We start from the raw sequence: 21,392 nt of genomic DNA, 5'->3' as shown, positions 1-21,392 counted from the left end.
AAAATTTTTTTTGAGACCTAGAAGACTAGAACCATGGCCTTGAAGTATACAAGACCCTGCAAAGCATAACATAATATTAATGTGTGTGTGTGTGTGTGTTATTTACCAAAAATTTAGTTTCGAAATCCTTTTTGGCAAGGATTGAAGTACATATATAAGGGTTAGGTTTGAACTTCTAATTACTTGGATAAGTGACAAAAATTTCAATCACTCACTGATTACTCTTAAAATTCTTATCATAACATAAAAGCATTTTCTTTCTAAGAAGCATTGTTTCGTCACTTCCTTTAATTTCGTTCCAATTTTTTTCTTCCTTTTTTATTAAGTTCTTTTTCATATTCATTTAAGCTAATTTTTTTTCCCTTTTATATTTTGTTATAAGAGAGGCACCATAGTTTGGAATTAAGGAGAGAGAAAAGGAATCAGTAGGAAGTAAACATGGGACTCCTATATACAAAGTCTAAAATAAATCACGCGATTTACATTTTATAAAAAGCGCATTTTTTTCAGATATTATATAAATAAATATTTATTGACCAAAACCAAGCACATCCCATTTTATCATAATTGATAGATTAATTAAATATCTTTTTTTCAAGGATTAAATTATAAAACAATAATTTTTAAGAACCAACTCATACATTCTTTCCCTCTCTCATAAATATAATCAGCCTTATCCATAAGTCCTTTCCTTGATAATCCTTGATTAATTTTTAATGAAAAGGAAGATTACTTAAGTAATTAATTAATTAAAAAGTAGTTCTGAGACACTGTGATACGAAATGCATGCTCCAATAAAAATGTTGAAATGTACTTGACCCTTCGTTCTACCAAAGAACACTACTATCTTACCATTAAGCTTCAACATTGAATCCCAATGAACCCACACAACTAATTCTTTTATTCTGCTTTATATCTATGTATAATATATATTAGGTTGTTCAACTGTGAGCGTACTTAAATAGATGTGAGAAGTCTCATTTCGAATAAAGTTAAGTTTAATAACTAATATATAATAAAGATAAAAAAAGAATTCATAAACTTAAACCTTGAGATTTTGAATTATAATGTGGCGTCATTTTGTTACTCTTGCCCTTCTCTCCTCTCCCTCATTCCCAGGCAGTCGTTCCTCATTCCTAACAAGTGATATTAGAGTTTAGTTTCGCTTGAGATCTGAAAGCCCATTATTGCGCACATGTTTGAAATGCAAAAATGAGACTAGCCCTAATTGCAAAAGGCACTTGTGTGCTTATGCCGCAAGCTCAAAAATTGAGTTGGCCCTAAAAAGTAGGGATTTAATATTTGGAGTATCTTTAATATAGAGAGCTTGTGTAGACTCACACTTAGTGGGATGTGAAAAGTTCATGTCGGATAAAGTTAAACTTAATAATTAATATATAATAAAAAGAAATGACTTATAAACTTAAGCCTTAAGATTTTGAATTAAGATATGAAATTCTTCTACTACTCTTGCTTTCTCTAATCTCTCCTCATTTTTGAATGGTCGCTCATCATTCCTAACAATATGCAAACTAACAAACCAAACTATTTTTGTGTTACAGTCTATCTAATTTATAAAAATGAAAATATGTTTCCATTTGGATAAAAAAGGAAAAATCAATTGTATATATGTTTCCATTTTGTGTATGATACTATTTTTGTTGTATTACTTAATATTATAAAAGACTCAAAATCTTTTTATGGATGACTTGATTGATGATGAGTCAACCATCACTAAACTATATATCCCATTACAATTATGTTGCTTTTTTCTCAACTTAATTAGTGCATGATATATACACTATCATGTTATGTCATCCTTAGGTCTATTAATTTATAGAATTATAGAAATTAAATATTTTACAATTATAAGACTGTGTATAATGACAAAAAAAATGTGAAACTTTGTATTTCCTCTGATCTTAAATACCAACTAATTTTTGAAAGTCACGTTTGACTCACTTCAATTGAATCAAGTTTGGTGTGATAAGATACATATTTATATATTTTTTAGTCCTATTTATTAATTATATTTAACATATTTTATTAAAACCAATAAAAATTAAACTCATTAATTTTGTTCAAAAATTTAATAAATTCTCAACTTGAATCCTATTAAATATACATATTTTAACAATATAATTTCTTTTACCAAAAAAGAGGGGTTACAACTTATAAAAAAAAAGAGAGGATATAATAGAAAATCTGTAATAAAAATTTAATAATATGACTTCTAAATATGATAAAAAAAATTTCTCTCTCCAACCAATAAATAAAATTGAAAATAATATATATATATATATATATATATTTTTCTTCTTTAAAACATTTAGGGTAAGTTAAGAATTAGGAGGGCATAACTCAAGAGTTTGGCCATTTAAGGATTTATTTGATGGTCAAAAGGGAAGTTATTTGAAAAATGCAAAAGTAAGGTGTGCATTATGGTTATAAGGAGGAAAGATAGGGGTAATTACAAGACACGGTATTACGTAAATAAATATGCCCCCAAGGAGAACCCAATCATATCTCGTGTTTCACCTTCTTCCCCTCCTGCACCTCTGTTTCTGTCATCTGTATTTTCAGCTCAGATCCACCCACCCCCACACAAAGCTAAACCACCTCAGTTCTCCATACACATTCAATCACCTCAACTTCTAAGGTTAACTGCAAAATAATAATCATAATAATAATAATAACCTTCATCTTCCTCCAATATTCTTCTTCTTTTTCCTCTGTTTTTCGTCATTCTGATCCCATATAATCAGTGGGAACAGAGTTTGACATAGATACTGACTTGAAATATGATGTATGTTTCTGGGTTGATTTTCAGGAACAGGAAATTGCCATGAGTGTGGTGTATAGTCCTGCTCTCAAGTACCCAGGAATGGATCCTAGAAACATCAAACAACAACAACAACAACGTTGTCTGCAGCAGCAGCAAATTTCTGGCCTATTAAGGTACCGGCGTTCTGCTCCGAGCTCATCGCCGGAAAACCTGGTGGAAAGTGAAGGAGGTTGCGCAGATTTGGATCATCAACAACATGAGCGAAGAAGTTATGTTCCATCCTTTGATGCAGAAATGGAAGGCATGTTGGATTCTGGTTCCAACAGTGGATGGAGCAATGTGAAGAATGAAGGAGGAGGACGGGGAGGGTCTGTTTTCTGTAATGAAGATGATCAACCAATTTACCATTCTCATGAAAGATTCCAAGAATTTGCAGGAAGTGGATCATGTTCAAGTGTGATGATGATGAACACTGTGATGGGTTTTCAGAACTCCACTCAATCCAAAATGGCTTCACGGAATTGTTCCAATAATCTTCTCCTCAGGCACAAGAGCTCACCTCCCGGGTTTTTCTCCAATTTCTCTCTCACAAATGGTATTCTTTGTAATCTTTATTTCATGATTTAATTAATTGTATTGTTGGAATATTTTAAATATGACCTAGATTTGCATTATTTAGTCTGAGTTAAGAACTGATTAGCTTTTATAATCTTGTGTGGATTATGATCGATGAGCTACACAATGAGTCAATTTAAGCAGAGGCTTAACTTACAACTTTTTAGCTCTCTTAAGAGAGAATTAATTAAATAATTAATTAATTACATCTTAAGTGGTTACTAACCTAGTCTACGTTTAAGCTCATGCGTTATAAGAGGACATTAGTCAGTCCAGTAACTCACATACTAAGGAGACCCAGTAACCTGTGAATTTGCCTACTCTCAAAATATGAGGATTTTTATTTAAGTCTACTATCTCTAGAGCAATTAATTTTTCTCAGTTAGGCTTTGCAAGCCCTCCTATAATTATTTTGACTAATTAATGGGATCCTTTTAACATGTATTTCTGAGAGTTCATGATGATAAAATAATTAATTGCAGGTTTTGCGTCACTGGTTGAACAAGCTACAACATCCACTAATGGCTTGAATGCTGCCTTTACCTTCTCATCTGAGCCATCTTCCTCTTGCCCAAGAAGGATGCCTCAGATCTCTGAAAATGGAAATGAAGCCCTACAACACCAACAAGACCAAGAAGACGAAGCAGCAGCAGCAGCAGCAAGAACCTGTGTTGAAACTAGAGGCCTGCAGAGAAATGACAATGGAGGGCACCACAAAGATTATATCAATATGCCCAGTTTCACAAGTGACTTCTGGGACAGTTCTTCATTCACGGCTAAAAAAACACCCAGTGACAGCAATGAATTCATATTTTCTACTTCAGGTGCTTTGGAATCTCAGGTTGGTATTCCAAAAAAGTTCACAAATTCATTATCATCAATATAGAAATGAAGACTTGCCAACGTTTTTAAGTCATTCTTATTGAGAAGATATCCACCACAATCTATTTTACACTATCTAAATTCTCTTCTAATTCATTGATTGTTATTGTATTATGGCAATCATTACATAAAATAAAATAATATCGTCTTAAAGTTCAGGTCAGACGATGTGATGTGATAACATATGACAGATCAAAATAAATGATAAGGATATTCTTGATAGAAATATAATAAAAAATGACAAACTATACTAAATTTGAGCTCTGTAAGTCCTATGAAAATTATCACCTTAATGAATTTCTGCTTTGATGTTTTTTAACAGCAAGCAGAGCAATTTAGATATCAAAATGTTGGGCTGACTCATCAAATGAGTTTGCCTAGTTCTTCAGACCGGAAGGGCGGCATAGAGAGGATTTTGCATATTCAAGAATCTGTTCCCTGTAAAATTAGAGCCAAAAGAGGCTTTGCTACTCACCCAAGAAGCATTGCTGAGCGGGTAAGTCTTAATTTGCTCATCTTCATTCTTAAGACACTTTGGGCTGGTCTGGGGGTCAGGGCCCATTAATTTAAGTTTGGGCTTAGGGAATCAAGGCCCATCATCTTTATTCTCATCCCTTCATTGTTTTTTCCTCTTTATCTAGTTTTTAAAATTATTCACTTATTATAAAAAAAAATTATTCACTTAAAAAAATAATGAATTAAAGAGGCATACTTTTCGTAAATACATTTTCTACATTGGTTAGGTTCTGATATTAATCTTAGTCTGAATCCAATTTATTTATAACATTAGGTGAGAAGAACAAGGATCAGTGAAAGAATAAAGAAGCTGCAAGAGCTTTTCCCAAAATCAGACAAGGTCCTCTCTCTCTCTCTCTCTCCCTTTGTGTGTGTGTGTGTGTGTGTGTTGGCAGATTGATAACTTAACTGCTTCCATGTTGGCAGCAAACAAGCACAGCAGATATGTTGGATTTGGCAGTTGATTATATTAAAGACCTGCAAAATCAAGTTAAGGTACTAAAGAGAAGATATATTTTCTCAGGAAATTTTTTTGAAAAAAAGAGTTGAAGTGTAATTTTAAGATATTTGCTATCAGATTCTATTATAAAATCATGGCACGTGAATATCTTTTTAGATCTTAACATGATTGCATTAATTCTTTAAAAGAGAAATAGTTTCCTTACATATCATCATGGGTCTTTAAATAAATTGAACTTTGTTTCCTCATCCCCTCCTCCTGCAGATACTAACAGATACAAGGGCAAAGTGCAGATGCTCGAGTGTTCAAAAGCAACACTGATCATGAAATGGGTCTTCCAAGTTAATATTTTATAAAGCTTTTTGAAGTAATTATTTTTAACCGTTGGATTTATTAGACAGTTCAGATCATGTCATCTAACCAAGGTTATAATTAGAAGTGTGCATGATCGATCAGATTTCTGCCCAACAAAAAATTCAACGGCCAAGAACCAGTACATCAGAATATTTTGTATTTCAAGTGTTTAGATGCTTAATCTTCATGATTCTTGAAGATGGAAAAAGGAATGAGGAAATTAACGTTTCCTAGTTAGTCTCTTCATCACTTCTATTTTTTATTTTAATTCTTTTAACTTCCCTTCAACTTTAATCCTTCTTTCTTGCTTGATTGTTTATTGGTTACTACCTTCCCATACTTGTCAGAATTTTTTTCTATAGTTTTTAACTTGACAGCTTGAAGCAAACAAAATCAAATCCGCAAACTTCACACAAGCGAGAAAAACTTAATGCGATTAGACTATAGAGCCATTCGTTACCAGAAAGCTTCAAACCATTATGAAGAACATGTGCCTGTCACTATTGATCATCGCTTTAGAAAAACAATTTGTTGTACTGATTGGCAACTAATCGCACGGAAACAAATCGATCATTTGTAAGAAAGTCCGGGCTTTATCCATCATGACTGTGTAACTAACAAGTAACTCTTCTCTAGCCTGTTTGTATGGCATGGCCACAAAATTTTCTCGTTCTAGAAATTCTCCAAATTAATCAATTCATATTCGAAGATTAAAAAATTTAATAAAGGCAGACTACGGTTTGAATATATTTCAGTTTTAGTAACATGCAAGTTCAGTGTTTGGCAGAAAATACTACCCTCTGCTTCTATTCTTCACATTAGAGTCATACACTGAGGCTAAAAAACCCTTCCAAAATTTGAGAACCAATTGCCCAATTTCAACTGGGAATAAAATACAATGGTTGACATTAAAATGCAAGAATTTCCTATGCCCAAGTACATGACATTCTTGAGTAAATAAATCTACGCAGGATAAGTAGACAGGCTTTACAAGTAAACAAGTTAGGCATGTTAGATATGGATTCTAACATGCTTATTTGCCTAGTTATAATTAGCCTGATCTGCCCATCTTTGACAGACAGACAATTCCAGAACATTTCACAAACTTGGCTCTTTTGGGCCAAATTTTTTTCAAAAACATAGTTGAAAGATCAACCATTGGCCACCTAAAAAAATTGTGCATTCATATTGTACTTCTATCACAATCATCTGCAATCACTCTGAATGTCTAATTGTATCTAGGAACCTAGTAAGCAATGGGAAAAATAAACAAAATTACTCGTTACTGCTACTCTACTATTGAAAAGCTGAGCAGAGCACCTGGTTAATCCAACCATCATAAAAATGAATTTATTTTCTTGAATAAATATTGGTTAGATGCTCAAAATTTCAAGCCCCAGCCTTTACTTTTGACTTTTGCTTCTTTGAATCCAATGATGCCAAGCCTTTGCCCAGTCCAACAGGAGCATGTTCTTCTTGTACAGGTTGTGTTGTTTGGTTACTCTGAGCATTGGTTGGATCATTTGGAGGAAGGCCGTTAGCTTCCTTCCTTGCTCCATCTCCATCCTTCTTGTCCACAGCATCTGGAGTTATACCACTGGAATTTATGACGTTGAGAAGCTGGGTAAGGGGTGGCAATGCTTGGACCGGAACACCGTGCGGACGGACTAATAGGCCCCTTGCTGCGGCCTTCTTCCTAACCTCAGCAGCTGCTCGTGCAGCTCTTTCATCAACTCCCCTTCCTCTAGGAAGAGTCTCACTGATCATGGCAGCATTAAGGGATCTGTTGGTAGCCACACCTGAACTTCCAGACCCTCCAGCAATTGCAGCGGCTTGGAATGCATGTATCAAGTCTGGATTTGCCTGTCTTGACATGAAAATTCCGAACTTTGAGTAGATGCTTAAAGTATAGACTACAGAATCAGATACACTTCACAAATTAATATGCGAAGGAAAGGCAATCATCTGAAGCAGGTTAAGAAGCTTTATGTAGTCCCTTTGGTTAAAGGCAGCAAAAAAAATTTAACTGTAATCTAAGAGATTGTGACCAGCCACCTGGAGAGTGAGACCAAAAAGGGGGGGAAATTTTAAAATTGCACCAAAACCACCAAGTTAAATCACATACCAAAATGCCAGAAACAAATTCTACGAAAGGAATAACAAATGCATATTTAAAACACAAACTTTGACCCGCAAACTAGTAACTTGTTGAAGATCTACCTAATTATAACGTATAAAGTTAGCCTCGAAGATTATGTTAGTTACAAATACCATAATAATATAGTGCCTGATAATTAGAGGAACATAAAGAACAACCTTCAAGATATCAATAGCTTTTTGAGCAGAAGCAGCATTCATACTTTGACCCTTCTGTTTTTGTGCGTTCATCTGCCAAAGAGAAAAAAAGATAAGAAAATGAGTCATACATGACTAAATGAAAGGTTTTACTTTCTTAGCCATTTAGGTGGTACACTCGCATCACAGAAATCCTCATTTTCTTAGGCATTTGGATCCAACAAAGAAAGTCCAGGAACTAAAACACCACCTGTCATTAACAATAAGAAGCATGCAGGTAGTTATACCTGTATCTCACGCTTCTTAAATGTCTCCATCCAGTTTTGCGAGTCACGTGTCCTTGAATCATCTTCACCAAGTTGTTTGACAAGTATATCATATGTTTTTTTCTCATGCTGTCATACCAAATGCCAGAATCAGACAACCACTTAATAAATATAAGAAACCAGCTACGCCACTGTACGTACCTGATGAGAGAGCTTGAAAGCACCCATACAATTAAATGCTATAGCAAGAGCATGATAACAAACAGCAGTTTGAATATGCTCCTCTCCTAGAAGCCTCTCATTCTTCTTTAAGGCTTCTTGCAGATAACGAAGAGCTGTATTCATCTTTCCTATATCCTGATACATCATTGCAACATTAATAAAAGTTGCTGCAACGTCAGGATGATCTGGGCCTGATGACAGACTTAACAGGAGCAAAGCACGGGACATGTGTCGAAGGGCAAGTTCTGTCTGGTTAAGTCCATGGTAAAACAGAGCCATATTGCCATAACTGAAACAGCAATAGAATAGATCACAAAATGCTCAAGAGAAAACTCATTCGGAAAATGGCACTCAGATTCCGGCAAACTGGCATCTCAATATTTATACTTTTTCCCCATTCTAAGATTACTTTCGGTTTGGCACAAATAAAATGATACACAATTTAAAAAAAAAAAACTGCAACAGAATGCACGAAATTAAAATATCAATGGAATGAACATATATAAGTAGGGTAGAGAATACCTGTGAGCAGTGTCAGGATGATCTAGACCAAGGCAACGTTCATTTATAATTAACTCCTTATGTTGTTGCAAAATAGCTCCAGCCAAGTCCCCGGCATGATACAAAACCATGGCAAGGTACCTGAAATTTATTGAGGACATCAAAACTCAAAGATAAATTCAGATTAATGCACCACAAGAAAATGCATCAAATGTTCAGAAGATGGATGATGCAGCAAAGCAATGTAAATCTTTGGTAGTTTCTTCAAATTTATAAGCCTTTGCAAATGAAAATTGTTTAATGTGGGAATTTGTATCAAATCTATCACAGAAGTCAGAAGCAGGAAGATTAACCTATGTTTAAAGTAGCACTTCTTTAGAATAGGCAAGAACATCTAAACAACAAAAATTGACATACCGACAGCAATTAGCAACTTCACGATGCATTGGACCAGTAACCTACAGTCCAATAAACAATACATTATTTTAAGCACAAGGAACTATTCCAAGAGAGATACAGAGTCAAATTTCATGCCTGTTGTAAAATTGAGAATGCCTCTGAAAATAAAGTGTAAGCTTCACTGAGCATGCCCTGCAACAGAAAAATAATTATACAAAATAAACATGCTTTCTCAGAAAATAAATCAAGTCAACATGCACATTTTTTAACATTTATGCTTTCACAGAGAGGTGTGACCATTTCAATACTACATAAATTTAAGCATCTCAATAAACATAATTAAGATAATCCCATGTTAATTAACATAATTGTTTTAACTCACTAGGAGTCAACCCCAAAATAATAAACAACACATTTTTATTTTATTTTTTAAATTTTTGGTAATCTTCCACAAAGATTCACCTAAAAATAAAATCAAATACAAATGCATACAAAATAAATATTATCACTTTATCATCTAAGATATGCAAAGGGTTACAAATCACATTCAGAAACAGCATCAGAATCCCTAAGCATTGCAATACCTCAGCTAGTTGAAGTTTTCCAGTTTCCACTAGTTCCTTGGCTTCTGAGCATACAGGGACTGAATGCTTGACAACAGGGCGGAGATCCAAGATATCTGATGTTTGGAAGGGCGTTGTAGAATTAAGATCATGCTTACGAGCTGCAATGGTCATACCAACCTGTGGACCAACATTGTTCAAGTAATGGGTAAGAATCACTACTCAGCAGCTATTCACATCAACCATAGGAGTTGGACAAAGTAAAAACTTTTCAGAAATTACTAAGTGTTAACCTAACATCAACTATTTTTAAAAGCATGATAAGGATAATTTTTTATAATGTTGTCAAAATCAAGTGACTGTCCCTTTTTGACAAAAGAATTTTTTTATTAATTGTGCATATTACCAATTACCAAGTGCACATATGTCTAGAGCAAAGAGCACAAAAGTAGGATTTTCCAAAACGTTCATTCCTTGAAACATCAGAAAAATGGACCAAGAAAAAACAGAAAACATCATTTGGATCACTAACAAATTCAAATGAGTCAGCTGAATAGTGAGTGACATGTACTTACCTTTTGACAGAGATTACGAAGAACAGAAATCTTCTTCACTTGTGACCTTGCATCCTCTGGCAACTCAAACTGCATTGAAGTGAATTGTTCAAATTTACACCAACATTACAGATGACGAGATAAAGGAAATTCAGAAAGTTCCCAGATGTCCAATTTCATTGCATGAAAAGACATTGCTTAAATTCCAAATAGAAGAATGCAGATTATATAATCTTTTATAATATAGTACTAAGCTAACTCCACAATATGATAACTGCTATAACTACTCATATCTTGTTCAGCTAAAAGAGCTTCAAATGTTTACCTCAAAAAAAAAAAAAGGCATTCCAAATGATTCAATGTAAAGAAGTTAACAAGTGGTTTAGACAGACAGAAAATACTCAACCTTGTATTAGCATCACGTTGTTCCAGAGAAAAATATAAACAATCAAGTTAGGTGATAATTGAGACCTTGTATTTGACCATTGCAAATTCTTGAATGTCAGACCAAAGAGTTTCAGAGCTCATATTCATATACGGAGGTAGAGACTTTCTTGAGTATGCCTTGCCTCTCCATCTTGCTTGCCCTCTAGAATGCTTTCCTGATGCCTGATGCCCAGAATGTTCCTGTAAACCCATATGCAAACAAAAAGAATTCCTCATTGAGATGCCACATTACAAATTATAAACTATTTAGTATACATTATCATAAGAATTTGACAGGAAAAAAAGGAAAGAAAAATGTTAACGCAAAAATTATTCACAACACCTTGGGGAAGGTAAAAGTGAACAAATGTGCTAAGAAAGTTAAGACATGAACGAACATATTACAGCTGAACAGTTGAAGACTACTTGACACAATTCAACCTTACTAACATACCCTTTTAGGAGTTTTGGAATGTACGCTATTGGCAGTTAATTTTCCACCAGGAGCATGACAACTTCCAAACAGGCAGTTCAAGAAATGAGATATTGCTGGTGCAAGATCATGATCCTCCGTGTCTCTCAGTACATCCTACAAATTATATATGATTGGAAAAGAAAATCGCATCATGTCATAACCAAACACTAAGAAATGTGTGTTCTAGGAATGCAGGCAAGCACATTATCAGTGCAAGAGGATTCAGTGGTTTTCATGAGACAGCAAATCCTCAGTATGAGGTTAAATAAGTTGAAAACAACAAAATTATCAAGTTCTTCATGCAAATTCAATATCTTGTATCAATGAAGCAATTGAAGCATCCACTTATCAGATTACACCCAACAGGAGGAATCTAAGATGTTTAGGAGTTGAACAAAGGGTACATGTCCATCTAGACACACAGTCTCTTTCAAGTATTAGAGGAATAATTAAACGTGACAGGATTTGCAAACTGTCTCATTGGGTTTTTTTTTTTTTTTTGCGAGAGGGTGGGGGAGATCAACTTAGAATTGGACTCTTGACAATGTGAGAGTGGTGAAAACATCTTCTGTCCAACATTAGGCACATTCATTTTGGGAAGGAAGCACTGAAGCAGTGCTCCAAACAAGAAACAGCTAACAAGACTCTCAAGAACTCATGAGTTAGATAAATATACAGAGATGAACAAGCCTCTGGATGCATAGAGACCTTCTCTGGAATGATTCCAATGATTGAGATAACTCTAAAGAAAGAAATGCATTCAAAATGCACTTCCAGATTTAATAATTGAAGACATAAAGTAGTCCAGAGGTAAACTTTTTGGTACAGGAAAGATGGCAAATGTTCACCTTGATTATGTGCTTAGCAGATCTAACGACAATCTCATTACAACAAAGATCCCACAGATGAGGTAGATGTTTAGTCCCTTCAGCCACCTTTTAAAACAAAAGACAAGTTAGAAGCAACATAAAAATTCTCCAATGATAAAAATAAGAACTTAAGCACAATAAATCAGTGCCTAATTTTCAATAGTTTATAGCAGAATATCTCCAAAAAAGAACCATTTCAAAGGCATTGAACATTGACCAAATCTATCATGCTTACTTTTCCAATATAGCGAACATTAATTCCATGAGCATGGAGTGCTTCGGTTAATGTCTGACCATCCATAGGTGAAACCTCAAGTGTGCAGAGATCTTGTATAAACTTTGGAAGTACAACATCTGTTAGATACAGACTAACTTTCCTCACATTATCTTCATCAGCTTCTATTTCCTGGTGAACAGGAACAATTTTAGCAATGTATGAATACCCTGAATGCAGAAAGCATGTCACAATGTATTCACATAGAAAGCTCAGACACAATAAGCCAGGGAAAGAGATTGATGAACAAATAAATATCTAGACACACACACGCAATGAAGAGAAGATCTATAAATGAGAAAATAAAGTAAAGAATAAATTCAACTACAACCTCTGGACTCCCTGCTAGTTTGAATTCAGTGAAGACGTTAGGGTTAAAAACGATTTCCTCATAGGAGTCTGAAACTTCAGCTGATGCAGGAATGAGTTCTTCAACTTCCTCACTCTTCTCTTCCTTTGATAAATCCTGCTGAAGGTAATCAAGGCACATAACCACCACCACCGTTAGGTTGTCAAGCCATAAAACTGTGAATTGAACATACAGGATGTTGTTAACGTAGTTCTTAAAAGAAACATGATGGAAAAGAAGTGGAGCAATTAAGAGTACAATTCCCTTTTATATTCCAGCCATAATGAACCTTCATTTTGCTGGATAGTAATTTTCCTGTCATTTTAATCCCATTAAGGCCAGAAGGAGGAAGTCTACAACCACTGACCAATGTGTAGGAATGTGCATACACATGAAGAGGGAACAAAGTAACTCGTATGTCACATTAAGTCAAGATAGGTAGGTCAGCATTGAAGATTATACAAGTACAAGTCAAAAACTTATCACGTGTGAAGGCCTTTAAAAAACCTGAACCCTCCTGATCGTCCTTCAAACGGGAAAAGGATGGAGAAAGCAATGTCTCAATTCTCAGAAATATTTGTCAAGTATATGATACTTTACATTGCTGCAACGCTCACCTGCTTGTCATCTGTAACATTTTGAGAATCAGCAGTTATGTCTGCTCCTCGAGGACTAGTCTCCTTAGATTTTGACCTCTCTGCAGCACGGGCCTATTCCAAAAACAGTAAGTTAAAGGAAACTCAATATACAGTTCATGTGACAAAACAATGTCGACGTTTGTGCAACATACTCACCTGGCAAAAGGCAGTGATTAATTCTTGTCTCAGGATACATGATCGAGAACCAGGTCCAGTGTAGTTTGCATCACGAGGAGTTACCCTCAACAAATCCAGAAGATAATGCCTAATTTGGTTTCAAAAAGAAAAGAAAAGAAAACCATTGCACAGATCAGTGGAGAATAATGTACACAATTACAACCAACAAATAAAATATGATAAATAGAATTCTATCTTTTAATGTTCAGCTATATTCTGTATCCATAGAAGAGCCAGAATAGAGCAATAAAAAAAAAATTATTACATCAGCTATGTCCAAATCACAATGATCATATAGAAACAAAAAATTAACTCAGGTGAATACCGATCATCACCACCAACAATGCCCTTGCATTCCACAGGTGCAGCCAATTTGAAAACATTTCCAGATCCATCAAGGACAGAGTGTTCCTTAAGATGAAGGCGCTTTGCAGCTTGCAAAACCTAAAATCAGAGCTTATGAGAGATATAAAAGAAACCTATATGATGGAGATCACAAAAAATAACAGGCCCAAAAAAATGATGTACCATAACAGTTTGCAGATGACACAGAATATGCCCTTATTCCATTTTACATTCCACAACACTATAGAGCTGGCGTCCACCAGTTATTCTCACAAACAAATAGTAAAATTACACAAGCTTAACTACCTTAGAATGAAAATCTGCATTCCAGCAAATTTTTTTCCCATTGTCAACAGAGCCATACAGAAGAGAGTCTGATTTGTCACCTTGAAGAATTCCTGGCAAGACACTCTGCAGCAAAATATGCACAAAAAATAAAATTTCAAGAATGAAATTGTGAAAGAGGATTCAGAACATTTACAGTTCAATATTTTCATCAGATAGTCCAGCACTTACCAGTTACCACAGGTGATAGAAAGAATATTAAAAAAAACCTCTCAAAATAAACTGAATTCAATTAATCAATAATAAGGTAATTAATTATCAAATTTGATGAGAAGTATTAGGGGCAACTGAAATAGGAAATCTCCATGCTACTCAAACATCAATACCTGAAATCCTAATCTAGTATGATACAATAGCACAAGGTAACATATAACTTGGCTCAAACACTTTAGTCGAATCCCTATTCAAATCCTAAATTATACCAACGACAATTGCATGAGCAAGTAATAAGTAATTTAATAAATAATAATTCTGTATTCTCATACTGCATTACCAGAATTTCTTAGCCAATTCAGGAGAATTAAAAAGAAGTAGCATTGAAACCAATGTCCATCATGAAAGCTAGTAAAACTGTGAATTCCAATATTTGAGGGTGTTTCGATGGTGCATTTCAAAGCAGGTTCCTAGCGTCCTGGAGGCTATTTTGACAAGTTGCACTGCATATTGTTATATTTAGAAAGGTTTTTAGCACAATTATTCCAGAAAGAATGTTATAATTTGTGTGTCAGAATCTGATACTTAACAATAAAACGGATTATAACTTTATCCCACAAGTAATTGCACTTCCTTGAAAGAGAGATATAATCAATAGGTGAATACCAGCTTCACTACACACCTGAGCTACCACCCTGTGACCTCTATAGTCAATTATAGCCATAGCAAGATTATAAAGTCCAGGGACATCAGCTTCCTGGTAAGCCTTGGTGCCTTTTAAATCATTATTTGCAGAAGCATATGTTGCCTGCTCGTTCTCCGCCAACTGTGTTTCAGGAAGAATATCTTGAGTGATATCCACACCATTGGTAAGCACTTCTGAACTTGAACTATCACCTTTTGCTCCATTGGAAACCTGAATGTCCCCGCAAAGCAAGCTATCAGAAGATTTTTCAGGAGAACAATGCAAAGTGCCTGTGCTGCATGTTTTTGAGTAAGCCTCTGCATGGGTCTTTGGTAGCTGCTCAAGGTCCGCATCAACAGCAAAACTAAAGAATATATTGTTGTGCACATACCTAATATAGAAAAATAGACATAAATTATACTGCAGATCCAACAGCTAACCATTATAAAGGAAATGGTACCGGGAGAATTCTCAAGATTAAACAATGCACAGCAAAGTTGCCATGTAATTATGAATCTCATCAAGATCTTTTAACAGATAAAATATTATGTGATATGAACAGACTATCAGGTTATTCACAAAGCAACCGTAACCTGCACCACAAAATAAGAATGGAGAGATGTTTCCATTTTATTAATCACTTGTGGACAATCCTCAACCTCAGCCGCCACAACATTTAACATGCATTTAGTAAGGCACAATTATAAGCAGTAGTTAGCATACTTACGAAACATATTTCAATATCTAAATACTATAATATCATGACAGAGATAAAAAAAAATACTTAAAAGTCTAAGTTTCCAACCAATACAAAAATAATCAACCAGCAAATTGCTTGAACTTTAGAAGCGTAGTCCTACTAACATATGAAAGCATTCAGGGTCGGTCGGATTTATTGGAGGAATGCAACCGCTGATAACTCCAATAGCGCCATTAATTGCTGCATCAACAAAATCTGACGTCACCTTATAAAGAGCCCTATCTCTCAAAATTCTGCAATAATTGATAAATAAAGTTGTCAACCAAAAGACAAGTTCAGAGACATGTTAAGAGTTCCAGTCATTAAATCATGGATAAGGCAATTCAGGTACCTCTCCTGTGGAGTTGTATGAGGAAACTCCCGACAAGATTGCAGTTCCTCATTCCAATCTCTTTGCATTCCAATTGGCTCACTCCCATATAAAAGAATCAAAGCATCCTCAGCCCTGGCCGAGTCACGTTTGTGGTCTGGCACCAAGGAAACAACATTACAATCTAGATAATCTAGACAAGACATAAAGCCAGCCTGAGGTTCAAACAATGAAGCTCATTTAAAACTCAAACTCAGAGCACTATAAACCAAATCTTGGATTTCATATACAAGTAAATATTTGACAATACTAGCACCACATACCATGACTGCCTCAAAGGGATGTTAGTTATGTAGTTTAAGAAACAAACCATATATGGACAGAATACAAGAAAGCTAACTGGCCAACTACAATACATAGAGAAATTATAACACCTACCACTAAAGGAAAAGCAACATCAATGTTTAGATACAAAAGAACAAAGTATAGCTACATAAAAATTGAAAAGAAAATGCCGGTAGATGATATTCCATAGACTAAGCTCACCTGGTACTGGATATGACCCAAGCCACATATTGGGCGGCAGCAAAGACATCACATTTTCAAAAGGATGAGCAGCAGCCCTCCGCTCCAAAATTTCCCGTAAAGCTTCAATAATGAGCAGATGAAGTAAGTTTAGATTACTAACAAAGTTGAATTAAAGTCTTAAACAATGTGTACTTCAATCACATTCAATTACCTTTTTTAAATTTGGGACTAATCTTCTGTAAGAGAGCAACAAGAGTTGTCGCTTCAGAACTAGCTTTACTTGGCCTTGGGTCCAGTGTGTTCCCTGTGCTCGAATTGAGATAAAACATCTTTGTGCCTCCAGTAATACAATATTTATTACCCTCTAATGTTACCACATCCAAATAAATTAAATCTCCAACTAGCCTGCAGAACACAGAACTCTGGTTAAATGACTTCGAAATCAGTAAGTCTATATTCTATAAAAATGACATTTGCTAAAGAGTAAAAATATTTGTACCTTCTGTAGCTTGGAGGAGGATTTAACGATGAAAACACTATGCTCTCTACACATTTAATATCCTTCTGCGGGGATGATAGCAAATTACCCAGGGATCCAGAGACGTCCTCCATATAACCAAGCCCATCAAGCCCAGGAATTTCAGGTTTCAAATTATCTGTTCTTGGAGAAAATAAAGAAGCAAGTCAATGTTCATGTTACTATGACAAGAATACAGAAACAGCAACGAAATAAAACAAAATCCAATGAAGGAGAAAGAACCATTCAATTCCAACCTGAACTTGCAGCTTTATTTTGTAACGTCTCATTTTGAAGTGCAAGTGACGTAGACAGTGAAGCATGAAGTGCAGAAAGGGAAAGCAACTCTCTTGTACGGTGAACATGAGCCCTTATAGATCTATCATCGTATAATGCTGCAAAGACAATTTTTAATACAATAACCCATTACTCATCTGATGTCAAATTATCCTTTTACTGCAAGAGCAAAAGTTATAATGACATACCAGGTACCATTTCCAAGGAGCAACCACCAGTAGTAATGTCAACTACCTCAGAAATTTCATTATAATCCTCCAAATGATGAGTATACCCATCCTTTGTGTGAAGCAACAAGTCATAGCAAGTGATAAAACATGTCTCTGGAGCATCAAGAAGAAATTGTCTGATATCCATAACAGAGTCTCCTGGATTCAACTGTGAATCAACGAACAGAACGAACAAAAACAGCTCAGAAAAGATATGAAATGCACAAGTAGAACTGGAACAGAAAAAAATTTGTCCATGGAACTTCTTGAATCTTCAATATCTGACAATGAACCAATAACAAGCAATGAATTCATGATGTGTTAACTCGCCTGCAGCTCAAGCTTCTCCCCACTTTGTGTTTTGACAGAGACAGGATAAAGTTGAAGATCACCTGCACAGTGAAGGTTGGGGAAAAGATTTTAGTTATGGTGCGCAGTTCATGTCATACTGCTAGAGTTACCAGCCAAAAAGATATAAATTTCACCAAATATCCACAATCCACAATTAGACACTATTTCAACAATAGTGAATAGTACAAGTATAGTACACAATGTTCAGTTGGAAAAGCAGAGATTTAAACTCACCAAAAACCACAATCACCCAATGACTGGGAAATAAAGTTTTTGGTCACATAGATATGGCAATGCTTGTCTCATCTTGCCACCCAACAGGGGAAAATAAGTTAAATGAGAAAGAAATTCACAGAAGCAACAACAAAATAATAACAACTCGGCATCACAGCAATGCTAGAAGAACTTGAAGCTGTCAGTCAGTTACCTGAAAATAATGCAACTAAAACTTTTTATGAACATAGTGCGACCACACTATCAAAATATTACCAATTATTATGAAAAAGTAACCTCACTCAAAGAAATAACGAGTTATGCTCAACAAAGTGATTGCAGCAGTAGAAGCTGATAGTGGTCTGCCTCACAAAAATTTTCCAACTGCTTGTGAGCTAGTGTATGTACATGGTCTACGAATCCATGAGTACATAATGCCCTTTTCTCTTCTTCCGATAAAACACAAAACAGATTGCTTATGGGTCCCTATACATTCATGCAATAGCCTATCACAAATTACATTCTTGCCACCAGCTGGTACTATAGTTCTGACTTAAATACTTAGCTTGTTTACATGGTTCCCTGTTTTTACTCCAGATTTGGGCAAATGCAAGAGACATTTGGATAAGGAATTTGCCTACAGTCACTTTATAAAAAAAAAAATATAATTAACATGTGAGTATGCAGCATGCCAAGTGCCCCAGCAATTGCATTACATGACTTACTTTTTGTCAGATGCTTATGTAATGATTATAGTAATGCATTTAAGTTTCTAAAAATGGTTAGAGCACCTAAATGTATGCATACAGTTTCTCTTTTCATCATCTTTTTCCATTTTTCATATTATAGGTGACATAAAAATCCCTTATTCATGAGATTTGCTCCGGAAGATCAACCAATTTAATATAATGATAACATGAATTAAAAAATGCTGAATAACTTTGTAAAGCCAAACTTTTGCAAGAATTGATGCAGGAAGGATGATTTTGAAACAATCAGCTTTGAACATGAAAATAATATATATAAAAGTACTGCTAGTGAACTTATTTTGTCCGCATTTTGTTAGCAATTATTACCTTTTGCAGTAGAAATACAACGATGGATGTGAAAATACTGTGAATAAAACAGTTTTTATTATGAATGACAACCATAAAAGTTCAGGAACTTCCACAAACATAAAAGGGCATTTACATGACATCATTAACGCCTGGAATCTATTTGAAGCAACTTGGGCCAGTTAACTGCCAAATGAAACGAAATCCCAAAAAAAAAAAAAAATGCAGTCAAATTCTATATTGGGCATAGGAAATGAATTCAGAACCCTCCATCAAACACAATAAGATAAACTTAACCTCTTGAAGCACAGACTGTATTATTTATTTATGAAGAAAAGTTTAAAAAAAAATTGAAAATATAAGAATGAGTAAGCCCAAAATCTGTCACCAACGACATGCCCACTGCAACAAGAGTAGTTACCAGTCTTTCACACGAAACACCCAAAAAAAAAAAAAAATACTTGTCAGGCCAATTTCACCTTGCTTTTGGGCTGATTCCTGTTCCTTCGCTACAGAATCAGCACTGGTTGATTCACCTGCAGCTGAAACGTCTGTTGCATGAGGTTTCACAGATTCTGAAGCATTCTCAATATTATCCTTCGTACGAACATCAGACACAACCGCTGCCTCTGCAGGATTGGAAGAACTGGAAGCATTGTGTGACCCTCTCTTGGCCCTGCCCTTGTTCGATTTTCCAGCCATTTTTCCTGTTGGATCCAATAACTATGTCAGTGTATCAGAACAGGAATAAAGAGATACAGAGGTAGATGCAGCAAATGGTATGTTTGCCAGGTCATAATACGTAAACGATCATATCCCCTCTCTCAGAATCAGTATTTACCCATGAGCAACATAGGAAAACCACCACTACTAACAGAGCTATAAAAGTCAGCTCTCTAACAAAAAGCAAATATTGAAAGTCTCAGTAAAGAGAGCGGCTAAAATAAGTCTCCAGTCCTGTAAAATCCTATAATATGTCATAGAGGGATTTGCCCATGAACAAACACAATCAATTCCAGCGTCAAGGACAGGCTAACAGCAATTCCAGATGAACAACGACAAGCACCCTTTGAACACAACAGGGGAAAAAAAAAAAAACAAATTCTTTTAGCCGCAACAATCCACTTTGTAGCATTTGAATTGTTAATTCTCGGAAGAAATACGAACCCACGTGAAAACATAATCAAAAAGTGAACCCCAAGTAGAAAGTTTTGTCATTAGCACAGCGATTGAAGGTCAAACACTTAGACATGGCAGTGCAGTTTACCAGAGAGGAAATGCTCCAATGATAGCTGAATTCACCGATTAAGAAAGAATCATGCAAAATGAATATTAAAATATACGAGGAAGGTTTTAGAGCAGAAGTGGGAGGAGGAGGTTTTCGGGGCACTGAAGGAGAAGCACAGGAAGTGGCTGAGAGGCGGCGAAGTTTTCCTTCAGAGCAGTTTTTCTAATAATTTTGTGAACCCATACTCGCTTGTGGGCTTTGGGCCTCCTCGATCCCCTGTTCTTCAACAATTCGAATTAAATGTTTTTGTGGAGAAATACAGTCAATCAATTGTTTTTATGGAGTTTTGTTTTTAATTTTTATAATTTTTTTAATATTTTTAATTTCTATAGTTTTAAAAAATTTGAATGATATTTTTTCTTTAAATTCTTATAATTTTATTTTTTCAATATTTTTAATTTCTATAAGAACTGAAAACACTAGAACAAAATTGTAGGAATTAAAAGCAAAACTTGATGAAATTATAGGGGTTAAAAAAAAAAATTTGGTTGGCTAACAAAATCATGAATAAATTGACCAATTTATTTACCAAAAATATAATTTTTAAGGAAATAAATTTATATATATATATATATATAATTTAAGTCTTCTTTTCTTTGTAGTTTACCTATTTTACATGAGTTTGCAGTGTAATTTCTCAGGGTATTTTTGAAGTGGATCATTTTCAAGTTATTTCATTTTTATGCTTTGGATTTTTTTAATTTTATCCTTTTTTA

At 34.9% G+C, this 21,392-nt stretch overlaps 2 protein-coding genes across 4 annotated transcripts; one reads left to right on the top strand and one right to left on the bottom strand.

Annotated features, from left to right (window-relative positions):
* The first annotated feature begins 2,503 nt into the window (after nt 1-2,503).
* Nucleotides 2,504-5,900, top strand: LOC129314949 (transcription factor bHLH130-like). The gene is made up of 7 exons (XM_054958433.1): nt 2,504-2,659; nt 2,831-3,380; nt 3,883-4,241; nt 4,605-4,778; nt 5,073-5,138; nt 5,225-5,293; nt 5,523-5,900. Exons 2-7 carry the CDS (start codon nt 2,846-2,848, stop codon nt 5,577-5,579), a joined length of 1,260 nt encoding a protein of 419 aa, XP_054814408.1. The 5' UTR covers nt 2,504-2,659; nt 2,831-2,845; the 3' UTR covers nt 5,580-5,900.
* Nucleotides 5,901-6,444: 544 nt separating this feature from the next.
* On the bottom strand, nt 6,445-20,814 carry LOC129314948 (clustered mitochondria protein). 3 transcript variants are annotated; one of them, XM_054958430.1, is made up of 29 exons: nt 20,556-20,814; nt 19,868-20,095; nt 18,100-18,161; nt 17,749-17,938; nt 17,521-17,658; nt 17,246-17,402; nt 16,958-17,151; nt 16,765-16,866; nt 16,240-16,375; nt 16,013-16,141; nt 15,146-15,539; nt 14,272-14,376; nt 13,946-14,064; nt 13,600-13,708; nt 13,423-13,515; nt 12,788-12,925; nt 12,418-12,588; nt 12,162-12,248; nt 11,293-11,427; nt 10,884-11,039; nt 10,434-10,502; nt 9,880-10,038; nt 9,431-9,487; nt 9,314-9,354; nt 8,918-9,037; nt 8,375-8,684; nt 8,195-8,302; nt 7,929-8,000; nt 6,445-7,475 (listed from the first exon to the last, which is right to left on the bottom strand). In XM_054958430.1, the coding sequence occupies exons 2-29, from the start codon at nt 20,088-20,090 to the stop codon at nt 7,002-7,004; spliced, it is 4,248 nt and encodes a 1,415-aa protein (XP_054814405.1). In that variant the 5' UTR covers nt 20,091-20,095; nt 20,556-20,814; the 3' UTR covers nt 6,445-7,001. The 3 variants fall into 3 exon arrangements, with proteins under 3 accessions (XP_054814405.1, XP_054814404.1, XP_054814407.1); XM_054958429.1 differs by having other exon boundaries at nt 20,656-20,814; XM_054958432.1 differs by having other exon boundaries at nt 12,788-12,922; nt 20,656-20,814.
* Nucleotides 20,815-21,392: the final 578 nt, after the last annotated feature.

The sequence above is a fragment of the Prosopis cineraria genome, unplaced genomic scaffold, assembly GCF_029017545.1.
Source record: "Prosopis cineraria cultivar Desert tree isolate PC_DT_omini unplaced genomic scaffold, ASM2901754v1 PC7, whole genome shotgun sequence".
Taxonomy (NCBI): Eukaryota; Viridiplantae; Streptophyta; class Magnoliopsida; order Fabales; family Fabaceae; genus Prosopis; species Prosopis cineraria.
Note: the sequence above shows the minus strand (reverse complement) of the source record. Positions and strands in the feature narration are given on the sequence as shown.

What these genes read in the sequence shown, in the direction of transcription:
- LOC129314948 (XM_054958430.1), bottom strand. Translation starts at nt 20,090, where the DNA reads ATGGCTGGAAAATCGAACAAGGGCAGGGCCAAGAGAGGGTCACACAAT. An exon ending in TAATCACTGCCTTTTGCCAG is followed by an intron (nt 13,516 to 13,599) that starts GTGAGTATGTTG and finishes TTTTTGGAATAG; the next exon opens with GCCCGTGCTGCAGAGAGGTC. An exon ending in GAAGTTGCTAATTGCTGTCG is followed by an intron (nt 9,038 to 9,313) that starts GTATGTCAATTT and finishes AATAAATTTCAG; the next exon opens with GTACCTTGCCATGGTTTTGT.
- LOC129314949 (XM_054958433.1), top strand. Translation starts at nt 2,846, where the DNA reads ATGAGTGTGGTGTATAGTCCTGCTCTCAAGTACCCAGGAATGGATCCT. An exon ending in CAATTTCTCTCTCACAAATG is followed by an intron (nt 3,381 to 3,882) that starts GTATTCTTTGTA and finishes AATTAATTGCAG; the next exon opens with GTTTTGCGTCACTGGTTGAA. An exon ending in TTTTCCCAAAATCAGACAAG is followed by an intron (nt 5,139 to 5,224) that starts GTCCTCTCTCTC and finishes CCATGTTGGCAG; the next exon opens with CAAACAAGCACAGCAGATAT.